Source organism: Pagrus pagrus (genome assembly GCF_965226575.1).
Source record: "Pagrus pagrus genome assembly, chromosome: 11".
Classification (NCBI taxonomy): Eukaryota; Metazoa; Chordata; class Actinopteri; order Spariformes; family Sparidae; genus Pagrus; species Pagrus pagrus.
In genome coordinates, this window is record NC_140195.1 from 17,717,213 (window position 1) to 17,743,109 (window position 25,897).

Genomic DNA, 25,897 nt, shown 5'->3' on the forward strand with positions numbered 1-25,897 from the left:
TCTCCCTCCCTGTGAGCCCTCAGATGAGGTTCACCACCGCTACGTCTCGGTCACGTGTCTCTCCTCAGTGAAGGCTTTGCTCTCTGCAGCTCCTCAGCACACAGCCAGCGATGTCGGGGCTGAAACGTGAGATGCAACTCAGAGGGAGTCGCTCATAGAGGCAAAGTTATGGCACGGTCACCATCGGAGAAAAAGGTCCCGCAGCAGATCGTCTCAGCCAAAAAGTCCCTCACCGGTGACACGCACTGCTTTCTGGGGCGCACATCTCTGGAGCGGGAAACCTCCAAATTACGCGTCAAATTAAACTAATTGAAAATTGGGACAGGAGCGCAGAAGATTTCAGGTATGTATTTATTCATTATTATTGTTATTAATATTATTATTATTATAATTAAATGTTTTTTGGGGCACATTCACTTAAAATGACACATCCATCATGTTTAATATTAGAAGATCAGATTGTTATTTACTTTTTCTTTGGTTTATTTGCCAGAACAAACTTTTCCCCTGAGACATCAACACAACTTATCCTCCGAGCCGCTCTCTGACTCTCCAAACGTGCTTGTAGTTTTTAAAACTTTTTTCTTGCGTCAATGCGAGTTTGCGCGTCTTTATTGACAGATGTCACCCAGGTGACGTCTTCTCGACGTGCAAAGTGCGTCTGACTGAACCACTCTGTTCTTGCCCATCCCAGCAGCTTTGCGTTGAGTTGAGTGAGGGGCACGATGCAACAGGCCTGTGAGGTGAAGATAACAACTCGTCCACAGCTGCACACGGTAAGGCCACCCTGTTTTGTCCTCACGATAATGCGGTTTTGCGTATGCGTCCCGAGCCAAAAGCTCTCAGCTCAACACTCTGCTGCGTTTACTACATAATCTCACAATTCCTTCAGGACTGATGACTGGCTGCCCCCAGGGCTCAGTGCTGGGGTCAGGGGTGGAGGCTCCAGCTTCTACCTTGATGGATGAAATAGTGAAAATAAATAAATAAACACACTCAAAACAGAAAATTACTTGCATTAGAGTAACACAGTAATCTCTCCAGCTATCAGTGGATAACCTGCAATAGAAAGTGTCAGGATTGGAACGAGGCCAAAATCCTGATATTTTGACTTGGTGAGTAAATGAGTGTCTTTCTGGTGAGCCTTTAAACTTTCCAGTGAAACGGGGTGGCTGCATCAAATGTGCACATCCTCACGTCTGATCACCTGGAGAGCCTGAGCAGGACGTTTCAGCACTGGGTGAGGAGACTTCAGAGAGTTTAAACAACGTTCACAGGCTGCATTTGTAGGACGATAATGATGCAGAGGCAGACGTATCATTCTACCAAGTACTGCTCTGTGTATAACGGATCTGTTACAGGGGTGCCAGCAGATTTGATGCATACGTTTTTCACACAATGCAGACCTGAATGCTTTTTTGCAGAGTTGGCGTGAAGTTTGTAACTATTTTGGAAGCGGGATCCTTCTTTGACCCACTTTTTGTACAATTACCTCGAAGCTGATTTGCCTCGTAGCGCTAGGCTCCTTTGGAAGTGTCAGAATTTGATTTGTCTGCTGTTTTGGCTGTGGCTATTTATCTCAAGACGAGTCTGTGCAGATTGGAGAGTCCTCCGGGCAAAAGTGTTTGTTTTTTCTTCTCTTTCCTCCAGTTTAACGTTTCCTTCACATTTATTGTACATTTTTCTACTCATTGAAGAAATGTTATTTTCAAGAGGCATGATTTGTGACATCACACATCGTTTGGAAGCCAGCAGTGGTCCGTACACGAGTGTGATGTGGAAACTTGAAGCCTCCAGTGCACACACACTGAGAATGGACTTTACAGTGATATTGTGTCCAGCAGTTAAGATATTTGCATATTGAGGGAGAAGGAGTTGGTGCCAATTAAAGATTTTGATTTGGTATTTTTACTAATTTTTCTGACAAATCCATGTCGGAATTTTCATGTTAGATCTCTGTGAGATCTTTAATGTCATCTCTTGTTTTAAAGCTGAAAAAAGATTGAGTGAGCTGTCCATCAGTGTCTGTCCCTCAGTGTCTGTCCCTCAGTGTCTGTCCTCAGTGTCAGTGAGTACTCTTGTCAGAACTCTAACACGCAGGGAGCCCTTCCATCAGTCAAACCTCAGACTCTTGTGCTGGTTCAAATAATATTTGCTTGCAAAGGTTCCTGTCGTGCTGGACACTGGACAAAAACAGAACCTGGATAGGACAAACCTGTTGAACCTGTCAGCTCGGTTACTTAAAGCACAGCTGTGGACGGGGTTGGGGGGGGGGTGTCCCCTAATGCCTGCAGGTGTGGACACTTGTGGGGAGAGCTCGGAAGTCTGCAACGTAGGGGGACATCTGGCTGGAGGAAGCAGAAAGCGTTTTAGTGTGTTTATTTTGCGAGCCCGTGCAGTGATTACCTTTTTACAATCATGTGTTTCACAAGGTGGTAAGCCTACAATCATTTTGGGTATTTTTGATCATTTCACAACTTTCCCAGTCTTTCGTTGCACCTGTCCCAACTTGGAATCTTGTGGCTGGCATCAAATTCTGTTTCTCTAATGTTACAAAAATTCATGAAGTTGATGAGGTAAAGTTTTCATCAGGGTTGTATGAAAAAAACCCACATTAAGTCACACGTAAACTTTGAACAGGTTGATAAATACAACTTTTACAGATTAATGCAAGTTAAGCTCAGGTGTTTTGGCAATTTAAAGGCAATTTCCTGTGCCAAATTGGTCAGTATTTGGTTTGAAATATCCAAATAACCATTAGATTAGTGGACAAGTAACTTTGGACAGACGCTGGTTATCTCCAGAGGGTAAAACTTAGTAACTTCTGTGATGGCTTTTCTGTCTTTCTGAGGATAAGAGGGAAATGTCTCAATAATCACGGGATGGATTGAATGTAAAATATTGTCATTACAGAATATTCCTGCCCAGTATCCACATTATTGTTTTAAGTTTCACAGATGTCAGTGTTTTTTTTTCTCATGTTCTTGTGTAATCTCCCTTTACTCATCACTCTCCTTGTCCTGTTCTTGTCGCAGGTGTACCGCTAATCTTGATGCAGCCATAGTTACAAGTGCCCTTCAGCCAACCTGAGAATGACATTCAGAGAATAGGACTGCTGAGTTTATCCGTCATCTCCAGACAGAGCTTTCAGGCGTCGACCGAATCAGCATCAGAGGTAACTTAACAGACTGGTTTGATCAGAATATCTGTCACTGCGAGCTGCTGATGCCGTCGCAGCTTCACTGATTGACTAACCTGAATTCGTACGTGTGTTCGATTCCTTTCCTGCGTGTTTATTTTGATGTGTCACTAAACATTTGAAAATGCTCTCATCTTGTTTTTTTACTTCTTATTCAAGTATATTGACCATTATTATATGATACACATTATCCACACAAATGTACTTGCAATTAGATTGCATTGTGCTTTTATTAGATGATAATGAAGAGCGTTGAAGAGCGACGTACAACTCCTGAGTTATGCCACATAAGTAGTGAGGTAGTTCAGTTAGTGGGAGAGATTTTTCTGAAGTCCTGTTATGGTTTTTACGGTTGATTAAAAAATCAGTCGATACTCTTTAGATGTTCCATTCAAACATTATTCAGAATTAATAAAGTAATCACAGAAGAACACACAGTTTTACTGGCTACACCAATAACACCCTGAACCTGATCTCTCAAGTTAAGTATGTGTGTGTGTGTGTGTGTGTGTGTGTGTGTGTGTGTGTGTGTGTGTGTGTGTGTGTGTGTGTGTGTATGTGTGTGTCAGGAAACACGAGAGACCAAAACCAAATGAGAAACATTAAACTTTGATTATATTATAGCCATTATAGTCGGACATGGAGTCTGGTAGGGCTGCGAGGAGTAAATATTTTCATTGTCAATTCATTTGCCAATTATTTTCTTGATTAATCGATTAGTTGTTTGGTGAATAAAATGTCGATCAGTGTTTCCAAAAGCCCAAGATGACGTCTTCACATGTCTTGCTTTGCTCACAACCCAAATACGTTCAGTTTAGTGTCATAGGGGAGTGAGGAAACCAGAAAGTATTCAAATTTAAGTAGCTGGAATCAGAGAATTTTGTCTTAGAAAATTATGCAAACCAATTAATCGATTATTAAAATATTTGGCTATGAATGTAATAGTTGACAAAAAATGTATTCATCATTAATCGTCACAGCTCTAGACCTCAGTTGAAATGAATTAGCAGACAAGACAAACAAGAAGCAGCATGTTGATTAATGACCTGTCAAGGTGCTGTAGGTGGATTTTATTGCCTTTGTACAACTTTTATGAGGTTGCTTGCTCCAGTTATGAGAGCGGTAACGATCTTTTGATGTAATTCGCTGGTAGAAAGCTTATACATGTAAAGGCTCCCTTTCAAGAGGTTCCCTGTCAAGTTTTCCTTTTCTTTTCTTTGTTACCTCTAGTCATGTTATGGCTCTATTTTTCTTTCTGTTCTGAGTGGGTCCCCCTTTTGTTTTGAGGTGCATGCTTCCATACACACTCCTGCCAATGATTTCACACTTATTCACTGATCAACAGTTGGCGGTAACAAGCCACAATATGCTGCACTGTGCAAGCAGAGGCAGGGAGGCGGAAGACTGTGAGCTAGCAAACACTGAAGTAAACAATGCTGGATTTAAAATACTTTTAAAAATGTTTAAAAAGTAAACTCCACAGGGCCCCTTTAAGACTTTTGTTTCCAGTTTGCCCAGTCCAGACTCTGAAGTCTCTGATGAAGGTGAAGAGATCTGTTAAATGTATCTCATGGGCTTCTTTCCACAGGAATGTTTTTTAGATTTCACAGTGTTAAAGTCGGAGAGAGAATCTCCTGGTGGAAGTCTGCAGGAACACGTTGTTAATACCACACTACAAAGCTCTGATCTCCAATCCCCCATCGCTCCAAACCCTCAGACCCCCAGCACATTCACAAACATGCACTCAAGCACACTCTGAGGACAACTTGTGAACAGCACATGGGGGGAAATACTTTCCTCACAGTACACTGGCCCAATTCATTCCCCTTTTAATCCGCTCTGCACTCTCTGCCTAATTTGGTCTCGGCTTCTTATACACGTCTAAGTCAGACTGAGTGAGTGATGCAGGCTACAGAAGACTGGTGATAAACACAGGTTTACTACACTACGTCCCCTCGTGCTCTCTGCGTGCTGACAATGTAAGACAGGCAAGTTTTAATAAGCATGTAACCACAGTTGTTTTGTTTGATGTTATTTCAAGTACCTGATGGGGCACCTGATCCTGAGATCTGGTTACAGATGTGCTGATTCGCTCGGTACATATTTCACATACACATGAAATGTTACAAAGATCTGTGGGTTATAAAGCATCAGCGTTGTAAAAAGTTCCTAAAAGTCATGCTTGAGTAAAAGTAAAGATATCATGTTAAAATATTACTGATATTTAATATTACACGAGAGGACGTAGTGTAGTAAAAACGCACTAAATATGCTTATAACTAATGTTATCAAATAGATGTAGTGGGGTAAAAATTATCCTTTGAAATGGCGTGGAGTGGAAGTATAAAGTAGCAGAAAATGGAAATACTCAATAAAACAGGTACCTCAAAACTGTACTTAAATACATTACTTGAGTGATTCCATCACCTTTATAGCACTTTTTACAGCTATATGAAATTATATATCATTATATATAAAGTGCACCATCAACTCTCCATTCTTTATAAAAGTTGTTTTTTCAGTGGTTATTTTTGAAACTGAAGCCCTCCCGTTTGAAACAGCCCATCGAACTGAGGATTTTGTAACCCTAACTTTCTTTGTATTCCTCATGTGTTTGAGTGCGATCGCCTGGCAGGTTCAAACTCACTTGCCTGCCATGCCCTGTAAGTTTGTCAGCCAACAGAGACAATGATCTATCATGACACTATCTTTTGATTTACAGCATAATTATAGTCATCGCGTCCAACTAGTATTACGAGTATTGCTATCAGTCGTTTCTTACATAGCCTAAATGAGATAATAATAGAGCGGATGACAGATAATGAGAACAGATTATATGGTTTTATCATGTTTTTTTTGCAGACATTTGATAAAGCAGCTCATTTCTGCTTCATTCTCATAGATACACATGCTCCATCTGTTTCTGGTCAGTATTTGAACTGAGCTACTTTGATTGCATGACTTTATCTGATAGGTACAGCAGAAGGATAATAATGGCTATTCTGAAAAAAGCTTGAATTTTCAGTCTCAGACTTCTGAATTTGTGTCTTTGTATTTACAGTCAAGTTTGCGTGTCACAAATAAGAGTTTCGTCTCACTGTCAACCCTCCTGTGGCTCAAAAGAGGAGAGCCATGGAGTCAGAGTAGCTAGCTTCGGCTGGGTCACCTGGAGGAGGCTGTATGATGTTGAAGGACCCAAAACACCGCACCGTGTGGTTTATGGTTTGGAGACAAGCCTGTAGCTCGGGTCTGGCAGCTAATAATGGCAAAATAATAACAATGACAGTTCTTAAACACGTTAGTGTAGCTGCTATTGTATAATCAATTATATCAGAAAAAATGACAACACTGAGGGCTTTTCTTGACTAAAAAGATGTTTTCACTCATAAAATATCTGCTCACACGAGTCAGAAGAGGATCGTTTGGAGGTGTTTTCCAAGAAGGGCTCAAAGTGATTCAAGGTCACACGTTGCGTGTTGGGGTGCCAAGTCAAACTGCAGTACAGTTGGCTCATAACACAGGCATGAACCCTCACAGCAGGAGCGCAGGTTCCTTTCACAAAGCTGCAGTCTTAACAGCTTAAGTCTTAACTTCGTAAGTTACACATATACCATATAGAATAAACACACGTGTGGACACACATGCACTGCAGAACGTTGTGCATGCCTAACACGACATTAAGCTGAAAAACATTGAATTATCAATGCAATCAGTGAACCATTATCATCCTCTGCGGCCCGCTCTGCCATGTGCCAGTACAGACATCAAACTGAAGGTACCCTGTGGAGTTTTTTCTTTTCTATTTACTATGTTTACTCTTACTGTCCCTTACCGAGACAAAAAACTACCAAATCTTTGTGTATTTTAGACATAAAATGGGTATGGGATCTGTTTCCTTCCTCATTAAGCGTTTTCAAACCTGATTTTGAAATCAGCATTGTTTAAATCCCTGTTCGAGGTTCTGTTTTCACCTGTGTCCATTTGTTGGCTTGGTTTGTCAGCAGGATTAAAGAAAAAATGCCAATTTCCATGAAATATCCAAGATCCAGGAATTTCTCTCACTTTCTTCAATATTGTGAGGAAGGGCCTTTTGTTAATTTCTCAATGAATAATGCAAGGATCTTAATGAAAAGCACAGGCATATTTAGGTGGCTGGTATCTATGAGTGAGTCAAAAAGAGGACTGTTGGGCCTTAGGCGGAGTGCCATTCTGATTACACAAATAGTTTGAAACCATTGGCAGGGCTGTGTATTAGGTGACGCACATGCACACCTGCAGGCAGTTGCATCCTTGTGGGAGATACGAACAAAACAGGGACCCCAACTACTACTCCATTTCACGAAAAGTCGTCAGACTCCACAGGGTAATGAGGATAAATGCTTGGAGCACATTGGTAGCTGAATCCTTACAGCGCGCACCACATGTGGTCACAACTGTCGCCACGTCACTTCCCTCACGCACCTTTCTCTCGAAACCTAATTGACACAGCATTTTATAAGCAAATAAATTAATCTCCAAATCTGACTAAAACATCAGCAGGTCAGTCATGTTTTTCAGGTGGCATGGTTTCAAGTTGTTCAAAAGTCAGTTCCTAGAAGAAGTTTTACTGAGTATGTGGATGACTTTGCAAAGCCGCAGCGATGACCCAGAACAGACCTCTCACAAAGTTAAAACATCATCATCAAAGCAAACTTTAGCCATCATGCAGAGGACATGCTGTTATAGTACATGCTGTCAGGGAGCTTGGAGGTACACATGATTGAATATTTATCCTCGCTGTGACACAGACACACTTAATATAAACACTGCTGAGACATTCAGTCAAGCACAAAAGTTGTAATAAGAGCAAAAGAGGTGGAAAAGTAACCAGGGTTAGCTGTTCTGTAACTGGCCTATTTCACAGCTCAGAGACTCAACAAGTTAATACAGTATTACTAGGTAACAATCTCCCTCAATTATTAACTAGACAAAGGAAAAGTACAAGCGCAAATTTTAAGGGAACGGGCGGACCTGATAAATGCCGCGAATGGACACTGTCGGCTGACCGAAACTAATTTAACCCCAAAAAGTAAACAGCAAATCTCACCGTTACACCTACGATAATGTTGGGATAAATTCTAAGTAAACGAAAACACACAGAAGGTTTGATTTCGTACTCTTTATTAACAGAAAATAAATTAAATTACGTCCGACCCGGACGCACACACCAAACAAAAGAGGGGAGGCACACTCCAATACAAACAAACATTTCACCAAAAAACCCCACAATAACTCCGAAAATCCCCACAGTTCAAACATCCAAATCCCAACGTAAAGTGTCCATGAAAGAATAAGTCCTGAAAGGAAACATGGCGAGCCGCCGTAAGTCTTAATGCAAAAAAGAAGCAAACCCACGCAAAGCTCACCCAGCCCGTTTGGCACGCAATCCGGTGGTCTTTTAATCTTTTTTTGGTTTCTGTTGGATTCCTCCAGTGGAGATTCACCAAACAATCCTGCTGGCCACGTCCTCCAAACTCCGACGGTCTACACCTGCCGCACTCGTCATCTCTCTCTTGACCTTTCCCCTCTCCCCCATTTATCACATTTGGCAACAAATAAAACATGTTAATCACCACAATTACCACACATCAAGGTAGACTTGGTCAACCCTTACAACTGTCCAGTGTCAGTTATCCCTACAGGGTCATTGTAAGACATGAAGATAACAGATCTTCATTTGTCTCCTTGAATGGCTCAAAAGATTTGATTTTTTCGGTCGACAGATTTCTGTAAAGTTGCTTGAAGCAAAAGCTCTGCAGAAGAAATCTATATCGCAGTTTATTTAGAAAGTGATCAGGATTTTCTTTGTTCATGTTTCTCCTCAAAATCTCTAATATGCTGCACACTGTTGTGCTGCTGCAGTTGTTACACCGAAACCAAGAGACTCGCTCACAGAATATAAATGAATTGAATGTGTATTAACACTGGACAGCACTATGTCACTGTGTTACTGTACAACAACCACAACTGTGTATATATCAACATCACCTACATTTAAACACGTCATGCATGTTTGTATGAATTTGATCTGTAATGCGGTGAATGCTTCTGAGATATGTTACTGATGTTTTCTTTTTGTTTCCTTAGTGAAACCAAGGCAGCCATGAACCTGTTCAGGAAGGATGCCATGACCACCAAGAAGGAGAAGGAGAAAGAGATCCAGTACGAGGATCCTCCAGATGGAGGGTGGGGCTGGATGGTGGTGCTGCACTGCTTCCTGGTATGTCCACCTCAAATCTTTACGATCCTTCATCCTGAAACAGGCAAATATTTAACCCAACAGTTTCTAACAGTGAAAGAGTCCTTAAACTACTACCGGTAGTTTTCTCAACCACTGTGATCAAATGCAGATATATTGTGTGCAATGATGTAGTTTCTGCTCTCTTTCTACAAGAAAAAAATGGTTGCAACAGCAAGACAAAACTTTAAACAGCAACATGTTTCATTTTCCCTCACGTGTTTGTTTTACAGAGCCAAACACATTTAAATAGATGTTTTTTCTGCAAGCACGGATCACTTGACAATTCCTGTATGTGTGTGTGTGTGTGTGTGTGTGTGTGTGTGTGTGTGTGTGTGTGTGTTTGTGTGTGTGTTTGTGTGTGTGTGTGCAGGTAAATGTCCTCGTGATGGGAACCCTGAAAAGCTTCGGGATCTTCTTTGTGGCATTTCAAGATGAGTTTGGAGGCTCGTCAGAGAGCATCAGCTGGATCGGTTCCATCATGTCGAGTCTGCGTCTGTCCGGAGGTCCGTATTGAGAACAGCAAACTGTCTGCATCACTGACTCAGCTCTCGCTGAATCCATAGGCTGGATATAAAGATAATAATATCTCAGAGATGTTTCTTGTACAATTGTGTCCTCTCACCCTCATGACCCAAATGAGTTTCTAAGAAGAGATTGCAAAGTTGCATCATTTTCAAGCCACATTACCTCTACATGTTCACTCTTAGATGCTGAAAACAGAAAAGTTTGAGAATTTCCTCTCTTTTATCGTCTGTAGCGCCCCTTGCCTCTGTGGCCTGTGCTAAGCTGGGAACCAGGGTGACCTCCATCGCTGGGGCAGTGCTGGTTAGTGGAGGATTCATCATGAGTATCTTCGCCAATAGTGTGGTGTTCCTCTACATCAGCATGGGAGTCATAGTTGGTGAGTAGAAATCTCTGTGAGCCAAAATACCTCAATGAGATGCACACCTCCCTGATGACTCTGAAACCACAAAGCGAAACCAAGCATGAAAAAAAAGCTATTTGTGGTCAGTGGTTGTGAAAGACTTTTCATCTACCTCTTGTCTGTCCACATTCCTATAAAAGATATCTGATCATGGTAACCTTCTTTTCTCCTCTTAGGAATGGGTTTTGCACTACTATACCAATCCTTCTCAGTGGTCACAGCGCAGTACTTCAGAAAGAGGCTAGCGACAGCGTATGCGATCGGGCGTTCTGGCATGGGTTTGACCTTTGCCCTCGCTCCGTTCACTCAGCTGCTCCTGGACCAATATGCTTGGCAAGGTAGGCAGAGCTGTTCATGAGCAGGCACTGTCAGGTCCTAACACATTTCTTTGATTGGTGCACATTGTATAATTCAAGTCAAGTTTATTTCTAGAGCACATTTCAACACAGCTTAAGACTGACCAAAGTGCTGTACAAAAGCACATTAAAATATATAGTTAAGAATAAAAAACACAACAATGAACAACAAGGGAGAAAATACAGAGATCTGTGATGCAAGAATGGGTCTGACCAATAAGAGCTTAGGAAGTAATCAGCACGGTCTTAAAATGAATTGTAAAATGAATAGGGAGCCAATGAACATTAACATTAACCTTTTTTTATCAACTGTAAGGGAAATTCTCCTATCATTGGTTGGCTCAAGTGGTGTTTTAACATAAAATGATGTATTTTCTCCTCTTACTAGCCCACCTATCCATCACAGCAGCACTGGTTTGATTATCAAGACAGAGCTCAGAATAAAAGATAACACAAGGCTGGCATGGCCTAGCATACTGGTGAGACGGTTTCTGGGACAAAAGATAATTACTTCAGTTTTACTGCTTTTTAGCAAAAGGAAATAATTTGCCACCCAGCTTTTAATGTCCTCAAACCCATCCATCCAGTTGGTTGGTCCAGCTGAGAATCATCAGCGTAGAAATGACAAAAGATGTTACACTTTCTAACTGGAATGGTACTCAGTAGCGCACAAACCGCCGCCAAGGCCCAACAGTCCTCTTTTGAACTTACTCATACATCCCAGCCACCTCAATATGATTTTTTTTAAGATGCATGCATCATTTCCTTAAAAAATCAACAAAAGAATTAATGTTAATGGGGTCTATTCTGGGCCGAGACCCATCCTCCATCCAAGTTTTCTAGTAATCTGTTCAGAAGATTTTGTGTAACTTTGCTGACAAAACCAACCAACAAACAAACAAATGGACACTGGTGAAAACATGACCTCCTTGTTGGAGGTTTTAATGTTTCCAACAGGGAGCATGTAGAGGCAAAAAAAAAACAGGCCCCAGGATAGAACCATGAGGGACCCCCTGTTATGTTAATATAGAGTTATAATAGAGAGTATAGAAGAAATACAGCAAATATAAGATGACATTGTTGGTCCTGAGCTCTCTTTGTCCTCCACAGGGGCGATGCTGATTCTCGGCGGTCTCATGCTGAATCTGGTGGCCACTGGGATGCTTCTGCGACCCATCAACGTGAAGCCTCCCGTTGCAAACCCTACCTCTTCTCCCATCCAAAAGAGCCCTGCTGTCTCCATCAAGAGCTCCTCAGAGAAGGAATACACTAAGAGCAGCTCTAATGGCTCCTCCCACTTATCCAATGGCATCTCCAAATCAGACTCATTCCCCTCCCCTCCTCCTGCTCCTCACGGGGACACTGAGATCCAGGGGGGCCAATGTACTCAGGGACTCCAGGACCAGTCAGTGAACCCTGAACTGACCAGACTGGTCCTCAATGGAGTGAATGGCCGTGAGCCACACCATGACTTGGGTCAGTGTAAACCCACAACTCCAGACAATCCCGCAGAGGTCAATGGCAGCATGAATGGCTCCACCATTGTTGGATTTCCCTCACATGCCAGCACGCCGACTGAGGTACCTGTCAGAAAAACCAAAGTACTGGATTTCTCCCTGCTCAAGAACCCTTTCTTTTGCATATACACTTGGTCCTTGGTCTTCAGCCAGCTGGCCTACTTCATCCCTTACTTCCACCTGTCTGCCCGTGCCAGAACCCTGGGCATCGATGCCATGGATGCTTCCTTTATCATCTCTGTTGCAGGTAAGACATTGGCCAATAGCCAATCCGACTGGGTTTTTATGATCCACCTTAAAGGAACAGTCTGACCTTTTGGAAAGTGCAGCGCCTTCACTTTTATAATCAGTACAGTGAAAATGAAGCTACAGGCAATTCATTTAGCCTAGCAAAAATATGGGAAACAGTTGGAAACAGCTAGTCTGCTCAGTCCTAAGGTAACAAAATCCTCCTACCAACACCTTTAAAGCTCACTAATTTAAAATGTTAGATAGTGTTTGTTTGATCCATATAAAAGCCAAAGTGTAATAACAACACATTCTTGAAACTTTGGTGCTATTGACTGTTACAAGGCATTAAAATGAATGGAGGCATTTAATTCCTTTGAATATTTGTAATATGTTTCTAATATTCCTCTTCTGGGTGCCTCTGTAAGGTGCAGTATTTCTCCTGACTGTAGAGCGAATATGCTGTCCTCTCCATCCAACACCAGCACCAAATCTCACCTGCTCTCATCTTCTACATTAGACACCAGTGATGGAATTGACTGTGCCTGACTTATTTTGCAGCATCAAGTCAAATAATAAACCTGACACTCTTTATAAATAACAGACAGTGTAGTACACAGTCGATTCCTGCTGTCTGTCTTTGAAAGCAGCTTCCAGCAGGGACTCCACAGTGACTGAGCCGGGGAAGGTCCAGGTTACTTTAAGGCTCGGTTTAAGAAGCAATGCAAAAAAAAAAAAAAAAGTCCTCAGTCAACTTCTAGGCATTAATTATTTGTGAGCTGCTCAGACTCTGCAGTCTTATGTAATGAATGTGCTTACATAAAAGCTGAACTTTGGTCCACTGGCCAGGGCGGGTGGGTTCAGCAGTATGCCACCGATGAGGCCACTCCATATGAACAGAAAACAGCATTAACATCTTGACCAGCGAACACATGTGCATGTGATTCTCTAAGAGTACTCGGTCAGGCTTTGTGAATAATTAAAACGCTCCAGATGGGGTTGTACGTTTATGAGTTACATGCTTCTGTTTTGTAATCCATCGGTCGGTAATTAGTCGTCAGAGGGCAGATATGGCATCACCTTTGATGAAAGGTGTCTTGGAGATAAGAGTAATGATCATCGGTCATCGTTTACTGTAGGATGTAATAAAAAGAGACAAAGTGAGAGAAGCTGCAGACATACACATGTGCTGACTTTTAATACATTTTTAACCTCACATCTCTTAAATGTGATGTGATTGTTTGAATTATGCATCCATGCTTTTGAGGAAATGGTCTTCGTGTGCCTTGAGGACTCATCTTGAATTACTGTATGTAGACCGTCTGGAAAAATTCAGGGTTTGTTTTGTCAGTATTGCTGTGCAACAACAACAGAAAATGTGGAAGAATTAAAGAAAGAGGTCTCAAGAAAACCATATGCACACCTAAGATACATAGCTGGGATGAAACATTTATGGATTTAGGCACAACTAAGACTGAGGTCAAATAACACTGCTGGATAAAATGACAACGTTTCCATGGAAGTGTAACAAAAACCAGAGGATATAGGTGTCTGAATTTTCCCTGGTGGTCCGCAGGGTTCCTCACGAGCTTCTAGCCAGCGAGCGTTAAGAATTCTTTTGAGTCACACACATTTGTTCTGTCCCATTCGCTGGTCACGTGCACTGCAATGAGCGAGACAGAGATGAAGAGATGTGGTGCCACCCTCACCACAAAGCCACCATGCCAGCATCCCGCTGTCCCTCTTTCCCCTGACCCTGCGCTTGTCATAGAGGCCCATTGACTCGGCTGAGGGAGGGAGGGAGGCAGCTATCGTCCGGGTCAGTCTGTTCGTCAACCCTCAGCCGCCAACACTGGAGCTAACCGAAGTCGCTAAGCAACTGCTAACTGAGTAAATTTGCTGGCGTGGTGACAAGAGGGGCTCCCAATTTTGTGGCTAAAGTGGCTGATACTTTGCAGAGGAGCACTGAGCAGTGCGTACAAAAGAGGAGGCAAGAAGACCAGCCAACTGCAGATCAGAGAAGCTGGGAAAACCAACATGCCTTTTATAATCCTTTGCTTTATTTTAGTGACAAACTGTCCCTCTGTTCAGAGGCATGCACATACACCTTTTATATCTGTCAGCTCTGCAGAGAGAAAGGGACAGAACCAATAATGTTCCTGGTGCAGTTGGCTTAAGATGCTACTTGGCAAGGCCAAATTTAAACTGCATTGTGCTGAGTTTGAACAGGAACAGCTGCAAGCCTGGACCAACCTGCTGAGGCTAAAACACACAAACAAACTCACAACTTGTCTGTGTGCAAGCAGGGGACACCCCAGGACACTGTCTTGGGTCGCTAGAGGAGGACACATAAACACTGCACAGCTGCCTCATGTCATCTCTGTAACCTTGGAGGAAAGAAACGCTCTGGAGTCGGTTATGTAAGGAAGGCAAAGGTGTTCACTGACAAGGCATTTCAGTGTTCATCAGCCTTTATTACAGGGATATGTTCATTTATGTAGATAAACGTGAGTTTTAGTCAAAATAAAAGTTTACTTGGTGATACATGCTGTATGCAAACTCATCCATATTCAGCAGTTCTTCTGTTTGGAGTTCAAGCTGAGTGTCTCCGTGGCTGCAGCCTGTGCGGTTGTGGTGCAGAGGCTGAGCGGAGCGGAGGGTGGGTAACTCTGATCTGCATAGAACCAGTTTGTTTCATTGATCAATGGCTCAGGGCTGCTTGTGTGTAGCTATTCCTGCAACGGTCAATACACCACTGCAGCTTCCGCACCGCCTATCGCGTTCCAGTTGACCTCAGCAAAGAGGAGGATATATCTGCCCAGTCATCATACCCCACTGGAGCAAACAATCAATCAGATGGGATAGAGCATAATGAGTAGTTTGCTTGGTGTCATACAGATGTTAATAAATGTACAGGTTGCCACTCACTGTTCCTGCCAGCATTCTCGTTTTAGAGAACGGGAGCAACAGGAAGTAGACTCGTCTAGACATCATGTTTTTTATTAATGCAGACCGGTGTAGTTTTGCTGCAGAGCATCAGCCTTCCCTCGCGTGCTTTCTTTGCTCCACCTTCACCCACCCCCACACACACATAGGTATTGGTGCACACTATCTCTTCCTCAAGGCTTTCTTTTTATTAAACTGCATTATTTTAAAGAAGTGGAACATGCACAGCTCTCTGCTTGTCACTGTTGGTAGATGCATGTATAGGCTGCCTAAGGTGCACTCGAACCACACTTTGCAGTGTCATGGCTGACTTTGACATTTAACTCTTTCTGTGTAAACTACATACTTTATCAGTGTTCGTCCCACCAGGAACACCAAAGAACAATGGTATTTAGTGTTTTATGCCATCAGTGTCATAGTCCAGGAAACACATTGTCTCTCCACTTCTTATTAGTTTTCACAATGACAAAGGATCACTATGTACAAAAGTGCATGAAACAAAACAATGAACCTTTTTAATCTTAGAGGAAGGTTTGATTCTCTTGAATTTCCTCTGGGTTTCAGCCTGGGTTCAAACATTTTAAATGAAATAAGAGTATTTCCGCGCTTAGCAAAAGACACAACTAATGAATGGGCTCATTAGCATGTTGAGTTATAAAAAAGGCGGGATCATCCCTATGTTCCCCGGGTCCTATGTTCCCCGCTTTGTATGTGACCGGGTTAGGTGAAGGGTTAGGGTTAGAGTTAGGGTTAGGGTTCCCGACCGGGGAACATAGGACCCGGGGAACATAGGACCCGGGGAACATAGGTACGCTCCCAAAAAGGCCTGCTAGTTGAATAGGTCTAAACTACGTGATGGTTGAATGTTTATGTGGAGCTGGAAGGGTCAGTTAGCTCAAAATAACAATAAGACTAAGTGGGGGGGCTTTTAGCTAAATGCTAACATCTGCATGCTACTATGCTGCTACTGATGATGCTAACAGGCTGATATTTAGCTGGTATAATGTCCACCATCTTAGTAAAGTGCATAAGCATGCTAACATTTTCTATTTAGCACTGTCTTGTTTTGTAGGTGTTTCGTCATAAACAAAAGTAGTGGACAAAGTAGATTAAATATGTAGGGATTGTAAAAGTATGACAGTTCATCTTGAGGGTTTGTGTACCAAATTCAGTCCATCCAATTGTTGTCAAAACATCTAAACTAAAAACTGAACTGTGAGCTTCATGGTGGAGCGAGAAGAAAAGTCAGGGGATCATTGAAGTTATTAGCATTCATCGCCTGGAAACCATGAATGTTTTTAAGAATTACAGTTGGGATACTTAAGTCTGGACCACAGTGATAAACATACCGATAGTCCTAAAGTACACGTAGAGCCATGCCATAGGCTAAAAATGTAATTATCAGTTACCTCAAGTGGTATTTATCATGCAGATAGTTCTGCCCTACGGAGCAGATGGAGACATTTATATCTAAAGGTGAAGAGAGCAGCGATGCTCTTGTTGTCTTTTGGATTCCATCAAAAACTCCATTACCAGAGAGCATCTTCCTGTTACTACCTGAATATTTCATTGTCTGCCTTCCACAGTCTGCCTCTCTTCTCGTATTCCTCCCTCTAAGAAACAGGAACATCTTACTTCACTTTATTTAACTCAGATAAAACACTCACTATCAATATTTTTTTCCCAAGGAGCTCTGGGTGCATACATTTAAAAACAATTCAAGGATAAAAAATGGTATTATCACAAACCGTCTGATCCCTGTCTGATGTTTTCTCTCCTTTCTCTCTCACTTGTGAGTCATCATGAGCCTCACCTGTCCACCTCTGTCTGTCGCAGGTATCACAGAGACCATCGCCCAGCTGGCCTCAGGCTGGGTGACAGACAGGAACCTGTTCCATAAATACCACTACCACAAGGCCTACCTGATCCTCTGTGGCCTCGTCAACCTGCTCTCCCCACTGGCGACCTCCTACATCCTGCTGATGGTTTACGCCATCTTCTTCGCCATCTTTTGTGGTGGATACATGGCTCTGCTGCTTCCCGTTCTAGTAAGGAGACCACTTGATCTGAACATGCCTATTCATTTGTACTATTACAAGTTGGGACGTAATTTTCAGTATTGCTTTACCTTACAGGTCTTGTAGTTTTGTAGAAATTGCTGATATGTAACTTCAAATTCACAGGAGTGGGCTAATTTGGTTCTTAGTGTAGGGAAACAGACACGGTCTTGAGTTGGTTCATCCAAAATATTAATTCCAATAAATTAAGTCTTCAAAGTGCAGAAAGGCTGCCTGAACTGTAATATAGACCAGAGGGTGTGGGAATAAATGCACTCTCAGACAGTCACGTCCCTGGTGTCACGGCTCTGAAACAGCTGTGCCAATTGTAATAACTCATGACAACAATAGTTCAACAAAGGATCCCTGATGCATTTCAATCGTAGACACACAGGATGATTGAGCTCTGATGCCAACAGGCACGTCTTCCGCATACTGTAAACAACAAAAGGCAGTTATAACCGAACCACCTGAAGTGTGTAGAGCAGCCAGGTGACATTTGTATTGGCACTGTACTCTGGTGTAATGTATCAGCATCTCTGCCCTGCTGTCCTCACGTCTGCAGGGATTTACTAAAGTGAGGGAGAAGCTTTTTAAGTAATAAGTTTAACACGGAAGTGCATCAAAATAAGCTTTCAGTTTCTGCACTCATAATCAAATGCAGTATCCACAAAACTCTGCTGTGCGTCTCTGTCGTGTTTTGGTGGCGTTGATCTCCGTAGATTCGTCTGCTTCTCTCCTCTGCTGTCTGTCTGTGTCCCTGTTTGACACTCTCAGAGGGACTTCATGGTGCATTCAGGTGCACCTCATAAAAAATGTAAATGGCAGAAGTCAGGGGATAAAAGTCTAAATCTTACAATTGCATAGCCGTCAGTGATGAAACTTTTTTTTTTTTTTTTCTGAAAATTGAATTAAATCATGACAACTCTACAACAGATACTGTAAGAGTCATTCATCAATTTAGAGATAAATACAGACAGAGTTACAGCTATTCCTGCTGTATCACAGCAAACATTTTTTTATTTACATACATTTGAATATTTCATCTACTGGCGGGGGAGTGTTTACTTAAAATTGTTTATTTATATTTTAAGCATTATTGTGGCATTGCTGAACATTTGTTTGCTATGTCGATTAAATCATCAGACTGGCAGCAGGTTGACTTTATGCTAGAAACAGACGTGTTCCGAGTATGGCTGCAACAATTATGTTTATCTTTGATTGATCTGCGGATTATTTTGATGGTTAAGTATTTAGTCTATAAAATGTCAAAAATAATGAAAAATTGCTCATTACAATTTCCAAGAGCCAATTTCCAATGAATTAATCAACTACATCATTACATCATTATACACCATACATCAACCAATCATTGCAGCTCTAGTTCTAAGTTGTAAGTTTAAAGGCCCTGACACACCAAACTGACATCAGGGACCTAGCTGCGCTGAAGGTCCACTGTTGTCGCCACACACCTCCTGCGTCTCAACCAAAAAGCTGAACTGGAACACACCGGAAAGACCATAGCCAGTGGCCGACAAGCTTGTAAATTAAGGAGAATCATTTAGTGCTTTCCCGTCCTTTTTCCGTCTCTCTTTGCGTGCACTGATCCTCTAACCTGAACAGCCAGTCAGAGTGGTTTCTCTCAACAACAAGCCGCCACCTGCTCTACATGCTTAGTCAGTCCCCTGACAATGGTTGACGGTCTGGTGTGTCAGGGCCTTATGACACATTACATACCAAAATACTAAAAACTCTCTTTTTGCTTCCCTTATTTGAATGGACCTCTCTCCTGTGCACCACTCCGTCAAAATACATAATTCTTGACAGGGAACTTGCAATTAAATTATTAGGAAATTTCAAACCTATGAAATGAACAGTTAGCTAACTTTCGCTTCAGCTTCAAAGGTCTAAGACACTATGACTCAACTTTGCATAAAAATGTTTTCCAGAACCAGTTATGGTCACAGAGGAAAAGGAGTTCTGAGCAAGTGAAAGCTGTCTTTTAGAAAATCAAAAACAATGCAGTGTTGTCTGTGGTACCCATAGATAGTGCCACAGTGTTTTCTCTTAATATCATTTGACTTTAGTCTCACTATATTATCAGTCTGTAGTTCATTTACCATGAACCTCGACAGTATCAGACTCCGAATCTGGTGAATTCACAATAATTGTGTTTGCATGTGAGGACTAAAAGTGGCGTCATTACATCAGGGTGTCACGCACTGAGAGGGAAAAGTATCCTTGAAGCAGATCATTGGAGATGTTTCCCAACTGCCTTTTATGGGTGGAACGACATATTAAGTCAGCATGTATCCAGTAACGTCAGGTCATATCACAACTGAAAACAAAAACGTGAGGACGTTCATCATGTGGTGTGATATCACCTGGCGATGGTGTGGTCTCAAAGGCCAGGACATGCCTCTGGGCCTAAATGTCGACAAGTGTGATCAGTCTTTTTTTTCTTTGAATGTGAACGGAAGAAACAGTCAAACTGGTTTTCTTCCTCAATCAGATTGAAAACTTGACAAGAACCTGCTGATGTTGATCAGTTGCCAATGTTTTGAAGAGTTTGAAATGGCAAGCAACAGCTGTCCTTAAAATCTCAGTCAGAGCTAGTGCTGTCAGACATGACATTAAAAGTACAATGGAAACAAAGGAGCATTCAAAACACAAGTCTGGAACCTGTAGTCACTCCCAAAGTGATTGACAGGTCTTTCAGCACAGCAGCTCACCGTAGAGAACAACTAAATCTTATAGAGTTATTTTTCTTTCTTTCTTTCTTTTTTTCTTTTTTTTATTATTCTGATCCTGGGGAGAGCTATCGGTTTACATTAATTGCCTTAAGCGTCACCACAGCCCTTACAATGTTTTTTTTTTACATTTCTGTAACTGCTGGTAGGTGTAGTGAGTGTAAAACTTGTCTCTCTTGACAGGGTAGCCCCTTTTAGTTAGAAAATGTGCCACATTTGCAACCAGGTAAATTATGGACAGTTTAAAAACAGGTGATCAGAATCGATACAGCAGAACCAGAGATATCACCTCTTTTATTCCACACATTCTTCTTCCTTTTCAACAGGCTGGCATCTGTCTCCAACAGTGCACCTTAGTCACAGAATGACATTAGTGGTGGCAGTTTATCAGATTACATGCAGCTTCCTCTGGAGCCACAAAATACTTTTTAACATATGCAGTAGTACTCCCCAAGACCTTCAAACAGACTTCAAAGTGTAAAATTGTCGGAGTTACCCTTTAAGTCATTGTCTAATTGAGGTTAAGAATACAACTGTTAGTAAAATGAACTGTGATTAATAAGGAAAGAAACAATAAACATGAAAACACTTCGGCCCCTGGCTTCCAAACACCATGTCCCAACTCTGAACGTATCAGACAAAACAATATTATGTCACCGCTTCTCTATTGCAATTGAATAGAAGATGGATAGTGATAATCTGAAGGGACATCAGGCCATAGGCCTATTTAAAGGTAAAACAACATATTTGGTTACTGTTCGCTAATATTAGCATACAACCACTGCCTAGCTAAGATTATGTCTTAATTACATCCAGTTTGTTTCACTTTCAAACTTAAATAAAAGTGTCCAAGATGTGTGTTGATATTTTAGAATTAGTTTGCGCCTTTCCTTTCGTGTCGTCTAACACTATCAAACAGTATTGTTAGCTAGAAAGCGGTTGAATGCTAACGTTAGCAGTTGTCTAACGGGAAGCTAACAGGATATCTGTGGTTTTATCTTGAATTATGGCCCGATGTTCCTCTGGATTTTAACTATCTATTGTCTTTTCAGTTGTTGATCAATCAGGAAGCAGTGAAATTACAACAATTTTTCAGATTTCCTACTTTTATAACACTTGCAACCTGAGACAGCAGTACGCTATTGAGCTTCCCACCCTGAGCGTGATGTCAGGAAAATGGCCGCTGTGTGAATATGGTCTATTGTTGAATGTTTGCAGCTACCTGGTAGCTTTTTATTTAAAATTGCATCATTGAAAAATGTTTGTTATAATATGGTTATAATGTGAAGTATATGTGACTTGTACAGTGCCAACATGCATGCAGCTTTATGTTTTTAAATTTAAATAAGAAAGAAGAGCTTCAGGTTGAATATGATGTTTTTGTTTTGCAGGTCGATCTCGTCGGCGCGGACAAACTCAACAACTCCATGGGCTTCTCCATGTTCTTCGTGGGCCTGGGTTGCCTCACGGGGCCTCCTTTGGCGGGTGAGTGGATCACGTCATGGAATAATGTCAGGAGTTAGACATGTGCTAACCCACTTTTCCACACGTATACAGAAACAAGCGCACACATATGCACTGCACAGGCATGGGATTGTGGCTGTGATGTTACTGTCGGAAAGTGATTTGTTACACAGAGGGCAAGGTGAAGTTTGTATGTGTTTCTGCTTGTTCTTGTGTGTGTGTGTGTGTGTGTAGTGAGTGAATTGGGGGATCCGTGAAGGGGTTCATAAGCCTTTCCTATGAACATATATTTTTTGGGGGTGTTGTGGCACATTTTTTCCTGGGGCCCTGAATTCCTGGCAGCGCCTCCAAGTGTGTGTTTGCCTGTCCGTGTGCTTGCACTCACCGCGGAGTGTGAAAACTGAAACACACAGGAGAAAAACAACCTATAGTTAGTTATGGAGCCGCCCTCAATGCAGGCTGGGATTTTGGGGTTGCTTTGACGAAAACTCACACAGGGGTTACTGGGTCAAGTTTCATCCTGCCTGCACGTAAGCCAATCCTAACTCTAAGAATAACAGGGTTGTGTTCATGCCTGGCTTTGACTCACTTTGTTTAAGTGAAGGCAGATTGCCTATATTTGTCTTTGAGAGCTGTTTCTAATCTGGGAAGCGTTTTTTTTTGTTACCTCAAGTTGAACTACGCCTTTTCTAGGTCATATATCAATCATCTTCTTAACACATGAACTCGTCCATGAACCAAACCAGTTTTTTAATCTTCATTAAGTGGGACTCTCAGACTTGTTTTGAACTTAATAGAACAAGTCTCGTCATGATTAGTGCATATATCCACCCAGGCTATTTTTTTCTGTGAATGTGCGTGTGTCTTTCTAGGAAAAGTAACTCTGAGTTACCCTCATAGGTAACATTTGGCCCCAGAGAAAGCAGGGGGGTTCCCTTGAACCTATTGACATGTTAGGCAATCCCCTCAGAGGAGCTTATGGATTTCAGGTTTGAAATGTGACTAATGACCCCCTCAGGGTGGAATGGAAATAGCGTGTGGCTCTGTTTACCATCCATGCGGTTCGAGTCAGAAACTGACGTTAGGCTTTCGTGCCACAGGTCGTGATAACATTCCTGTTGTCTTGTCCGTCTCTTCAGGGTAGCCAGCTGGCCGCTAATGTCCGCAGCGGCAGCTTTTACTGTTGTCGAACCTGCTTTTTATCTGGCTCAGGGGCTCATGTCTCACACCAGTTCACTTGTCTGAAGTGAAATGTCAACATGGATCGTGCAGAGAAAACAATCACGGGAACACATGCAGTTATGAGTCACCTGCAGTATAGATAACACTGAGATCATTCATGCTTAAAATGTGATCCCTCGCCGTGCTGTAATGTGAATATGTCAAATGAGAAATGTGCCTAATTTTAGCACCACCTTCTAATAAGGCAACCTTTACAAAGGGTCTTATTGTAATGAATAGTTTTCTTAATGGTTATGTCAGTTACTAATCCTTTGTAAGGCAGTTATAAGCTATTATAAAGAAACATTTGGGTTGCCAGGTCGTGAAAAACCTTCCTGGATGGTGTTCATCCTGAAGTTTTTGGTAGTAATGCAGTTATTAAGGTTCATAGTGCATAAGGAAACACTCTTGGGGTTTTCCCCTTCCAACAAGCCAAATCTGCACTTATACATAATAATAAGTCATTAATAAAGAGTTATTGAGTTCTGCTAGTTTCGTAGCACTTTTCCATGAAGTCAGAGAAAAGATCTAGAGCTGTTTTGCTAAAACACATTAAACATCAACCATGAGGATTTTTCACAACCTGGCAACCGCTAATTCTTCTTATTAATGGCTAAATAATGAGATATTATTGACCATTATAAAGGAATCAGCTACAACTAACAAATAGCGATAACCACCTCAGAGAATATTACTGTTTCATAGTATCACGGTATTATGCAATTGTTATCTTGATATTTATTATAAGTTGGGACTGAAAGTAAAGGGGGGGGGGGTTGCATGCAAAATATGATGTCCTGACAGACATGACGCCGCATAAAAACTTGAAATAAATGTAAATATTTTGATACACTAATACGGTAGAATTCAAATCTGATACAGGCAAATGTACAAGGGCATATAACTGCTGCAACCCTACTTACAAACACTTTATATACACGGTGCCATACTAGAAAGTGGTGCCTAGTTTTTGCTTTCTTCTGTGTTATACCTTGGGAGTCCAGTTTCATTTTTCTGATTGTCATTCATCATCGTTTTCCACTTTTTAAACTCTTACTCCACATGCACGGTGTCTTTTTTCAGTACAAACTCAGCTACAAGTCCAACGATTTAACCAAGCTGCCAAAGCCTAAAACACAAGAAAAGTGACAAGTGCTCCTGTAGAAATGTACAAATCTTTAGCTGCTCAAATAATTTTATAGAAAAGTTCAAAAATATTGTTTCATTAACGATACACACAGAGGCCACATTTGATACAAACTTTTTTTCTGTCTTAAAGTCCACGTATGCTTTTGTTAATTCCCAGTTTTAAAAGTTTCTTTAAAAAAAAAAAAAAAAAAATTCAAGCACTGTCAGTTGGTTTCCTCAGCTTGTGAATGAACCAGACTTTTAAAGTGCTCCTGTTCATTTGTGTGTGTTTCAGGCTTCCTGTACGACTACACTCAGACTTACGACTGTTCTTTCTACCTGGCTGGGCTCTGCTATCTGCTCTCCTCCCTCTCCCTCTTCCTGGAGCCGCTGGCTCAGCGCTGGAGGGCCCGGAACAAACTGACCTGGGACAAGAGGGCAGAAAGCAGCTGTAGGACCAACGGCTGCTTCACCCCCGACCGCCTACAGAACGGCGCTGTGTAGGAATGAAACCCAGGGAAGGCCTTGGATCTTGAGCCAGCATGCTCATAACTTGACATAGGCCTGCATACCTTGGACTCCAGCTTAAAGTCGGGACCCAAGTGACCCTTAATTTCAGCAGGAACGTAACACAGGCCGAGGAGAGGAAAGTTATGTCCTGCCTAAGATGTCTGAGAACATACAGTAGACTGGACGATGATTATGTTGAACTTTTAAAAAGCCAAAATTTTAGAGTTCTGCAAAATATTTTATCCCCTCTTATTGTTCTTATCAGAGGTACATGCATCCAAACTGAAGATAATCCCCTACAAATATGTTCAAACACATTTTTTAATGTCAGCCGCTGTGCAACCATAACTTATTAAAACATATTATAGATTTTTCCCAATGCAACAGCAAAACTGCGCTCACTTTGCAGAAACTTCTCAATGCACACAATATTGCCGGGAACTAAGCTATGAGGTTGAGCTCAAAATCCTGTCTTCAGCTGGTTCTCTCCGTTAATGAAAGCACACATCCATGAAGAAATACTCATCACCTGAATCCTTTGGGAAGCCTTTACCTGTATCTGTAAACCTGTACTCACTGATATGCACTTTGGGCCAATATGTGATTATGCTGCATGTCATTTCCTCTGACCTTTAACTGCCAGATAGTTAAGATACTGAGCAAACCACTTAATTGCTGCCTGCTTGTATGACACGATGTGTAATCTGCTCCTTAAAGCCAAAAAAGCAGCAGCTGCTTCAGTAGAAAAGGTATCTATTGTCCCTACAAGATAATTATAGATTGTATGGCATGCATTATATAGTATTTCGAGGTATGACTTGCTTGCTTTCGCTGATGCACTCTCATATTCTCGTATTTATATCTTTATTAATAATAATCTGGACGTTTTTTGTCCGTCAACTACTTAGGGCTTCTTTCACATACACTCACCAATCTTTTATTCCCATTGAAGTGAATGGGCAGAATGTTCAAAAGTTAACATTTTCAAAATCCTTTTCAATTTCGTAATTCATACTTACATCTATATACAGTTAAACCCTTTGGTTACGTCTTTTCATATCTCATACTTTTTCTGGAATCGCAGTTGAAGCTTTAAACTTTTTTCAGAGCTGTTCAGGAGTTATAATGTGTGTATATTGTGCTGGTGACACCGACTCCTTACAGCAGAGCATTCAGAGGCATTTAGAAGTTTGACTAAAATCTCAGCTGTGTTCAGTACTTGCACAAAAAATGGCCCGTCACCATCTTTTACTGACTTCACATAAAGTAACCCTTGAAGGGGCACTATGTAGTTTTGGAAAAGGAAAATCAAACTC

General features: G+C 41.6%; 1 protein-coding gene across 3 annotated transcripts; it reads left to right on the top strand.

Annotated features, from left to right (window-relative positions):
* The first annotated feature begins 24 nt into the window (after positions 1 to 24).
* On the top strand, positions 25 to 25,892 carry slc16a4 (solute carrier family 16 member 4). 3 transcript variants are annotated; one of them, XM_084366928.1, is made up of 11 exons: positions 25 to 343; positions 695 to 776; positions 3,036 to 3,175; positions 9,326 to 9,458; positions 9,850 to 9,982; positions 10,237 to 10,380; positions 10,581 to 10,742; positions 11,871 to 12,524; positions 17,288 to 17,499; positions 21,650 to 21,743; positions 24,367 to 25,892. In XM_084366928.1, exons 4-11 carry the CDS (start codon positions 9,342 to 9,344, stop codon positions 24,573 to 24,575), a joined length of 1,725 nt encoding a protein of 574 aa, XP_084223054.1. In that variant the 5' UTR covers positions 25 to 343; positions 695 to 776; positions 3,036 to 3,175; positions 9,326 to 9,341; the 3' UTR covers positions 24,576 to 25,892. The 3 variants fall into 3 exon arrangements, with proteins under 3 accessions (XP_084223054.1, XP_084223055.1, XP_084223056.1); XM_084366929.1 differs by having other exon boundaries at positions 698 to 776; XM_084366930.1 differs by lacking the exon at positions 695 to 776.
* Positions 25,893 to 25,897: the final 5 nt, after the last annotated feature.

Excerpts from the sequence above, each read along its gene's own strand:
- slc16a4 (XM_084366928.1), top strand. The coding sequence starts at position 9,342 with ATGAACCTGTTCAGGAAGGATGCCATGACCACCAAGAAGGAGAAGGAG. Across the intron at positions 10,743-11,870 it reads GGACCAATATGCTTGGCAAG|GGGCGATGCTGATTCTCGGC; the intron begins GTAGGCAGAGCT and ends TGTCCTCCACAG. Across the intron at positions 17,500-21,649 it reads CTCTGCTGCTTCCCGTTCTA|GTCGATCTCGTCGGCGCGGA; the intron begins GTAAGGAGACCA and ends TTTGTTTTGCAG.